This window comes from Aplysia californica, unplaced genomic scaffold (assembly GCF_000002075.1).
Source record: "Aplysia californica isolate F4 #8 unplaced genomic scaffold, AplCal3.0 scaffold00599, whole genome shotgun sequence".
Taxonomy (NCBI): domain Eukaryota; kingdom Metazoa; phylum Mollusca; class Gastropoda; order Aplysiida; family Aplysiidae; genus Aplysia; species Aplysia californica.
In genome coordinates, this window is record NW_004797869.1 from 465,029 (window position 1) to 466,709 (window position 1,681).

At 37.5% G+C, this 1,681-nt stretch overlaps 2 protein-coding genes across 2 annotated transcripts in view; one reads left to right on the top strand and one right to left on the bottom strand.

Moving 5' to 3' along the window:
* The window catches only part of LOC101849793 (neural cell adhesion molecule 1-B), a 26,842-nt gene that overhangs the window by 22,749 nt on the left and 2,412 nt on the right, over positions 1 to 1,681 (bottom strand). Inside the window, exon 2 of the mRNA XM_005107385.3 lies at positions 1,501 to 1,619. Coding sequence (XP_005107442.1) covers positions 1,501 to 1,619 — 119 coding nt within the window. The remainder of the gene's footprint in view (positions 1 to 1,500; positions 1,620 to 1,681) is intronic.
* Positions 1 to 1,681, top strand: part of LOC101851219 (putative uncharacterized protein DDB_G0271606) — a 40,979-nt gene that overhangs the window by 5,568 nt on the left and 33,730 nt on the right. The gene's annotated exons all lie outside the window — the stretch shown is intronic.

Below are 1,681 nucleotides of genomic sequence, written 5' to 3' on the forward strand. Positions count from 1 at the left end.
CTAATGTAATTTTACATTTTTTTTCTGGCTGGTGGGGAAGGTAGATTGTATGGACGGATTTGGCTCTTCGCAATTGCATGCAGAAGACCCGAGTTTGATTTCCGAGTGGGGATAAAAATTTTATCGAGTATCTTAGTCTTTCTGCTGGAATGTTGTATTCCTCCCGACCAGAAGGGGCGTAAAAACACGTTCATTCAAAAGAAATAGACCAATGGTCAAACAGAAATGAAGCTTTGTCGGTCAAGAACAAGCTTTTTAAAAATAAATTTCCTCATGACTTTCATTTTGAGACTTTGCCTGTTTTTCCTTATGACCTCCTCATGTCATCGGTGTTTGACTTTACCCATGTAACCGCTAAATCAGGTCAAACTTTCTTATGTTGTTGTTTGCTGTTGGTGGTGGGGTTTTTGTGGGATTTATAAATAATTATTTTTGAGAGGGGGGGGTATAAATGTGTTCCTATTATACTCCAAAATTACTTAAAATTTTGTTTAGAATATTCTATTTCCTTATTATAGTATAGCCAATGTAAGTGTTTGGACTAATTTAAGAATAATAATACAGACAATTTGTTAGGCATTGTGGTGAAATAAAACGTTCGTCAAAATAATCAAAATGAAGAAAACAGCATTTTTCTGCTGGTCTGGCAATTTTTTCAAACTCTTTGTTTTCTGGCTAAACTTTTTTTTGGTATCCTTTTAAAAACACATTTCTGGGTGGATTTGATAGAAAAACGTTAATTAAAGGCACAAAAATGTAAATTTTCTGTTTCCAAAGGACTCTCAATCAATGGAAGGTACCAAACTTTTTACCTCGTAAACCAGGCAACTCCCACCTCCTTCAATAGCAAATATCTTGACTTCTTTTCAAGATACATGGATATTTTTTTCACCCAAAGCAAGACAAATGAAAAAAGCACACAGGCGATACCACTAACTCCAAATGCCCAAAATTTGACGAGCACCTGATTCCACCAGGTCGTGACACATTTCCGCTGCACATTTACCTTTTCTGAAGTATAAAATTTGCTCAAAATAATGGACAAGTGTAATCATCAAACATAACATTATGTATACATGTATATGTATTTACAACTTCTATTAGAAAAATAGTCAAGCAGTGGCGGATACAAAAGTTGGAGTTGGACAGAGATTATAATATATTCTGGAAATGTGTCCTCCCCTCTTATTTGTGATGTAAGTGCCGTAAAATTCACACTAAAACTAAATCAGTAGGGCGTCTTATCTTCGGTACCTATATGACCTAATTGTGTTGCAAGTGTTGTAAAACTCTTACTAAAACTTAACAAGAAACACGTCTAATCGTCGGCACTTCATAACGTATTTGCATTGCGAGTGTCGTAAAATGCTTACTAAAACAAAACTAGAAACCTGTCTAATCTTCAGCACTTATATATATATGAAATTAATATTCCTTTTGTACTTGTCGTAAAACTCTAACTAACACTTAACTAGTAACAAGTCTAATCTTCGGCAGTACCTTGCCGGCCCTCTCCCACGTCCTGGACGGCTTGGGATGACCTCTGACGTCACAGTTCAAGAGGGTGGCTTTTCCCGAGGACACCAGGATTGTCTGGCTGCGTTGTTTGATCTTGGGTGCTGTTGGCATAACCGGGTGGGGGGGAAGGAGATGGCGGAGGAGGAGGAGGGGGAGGAGATGG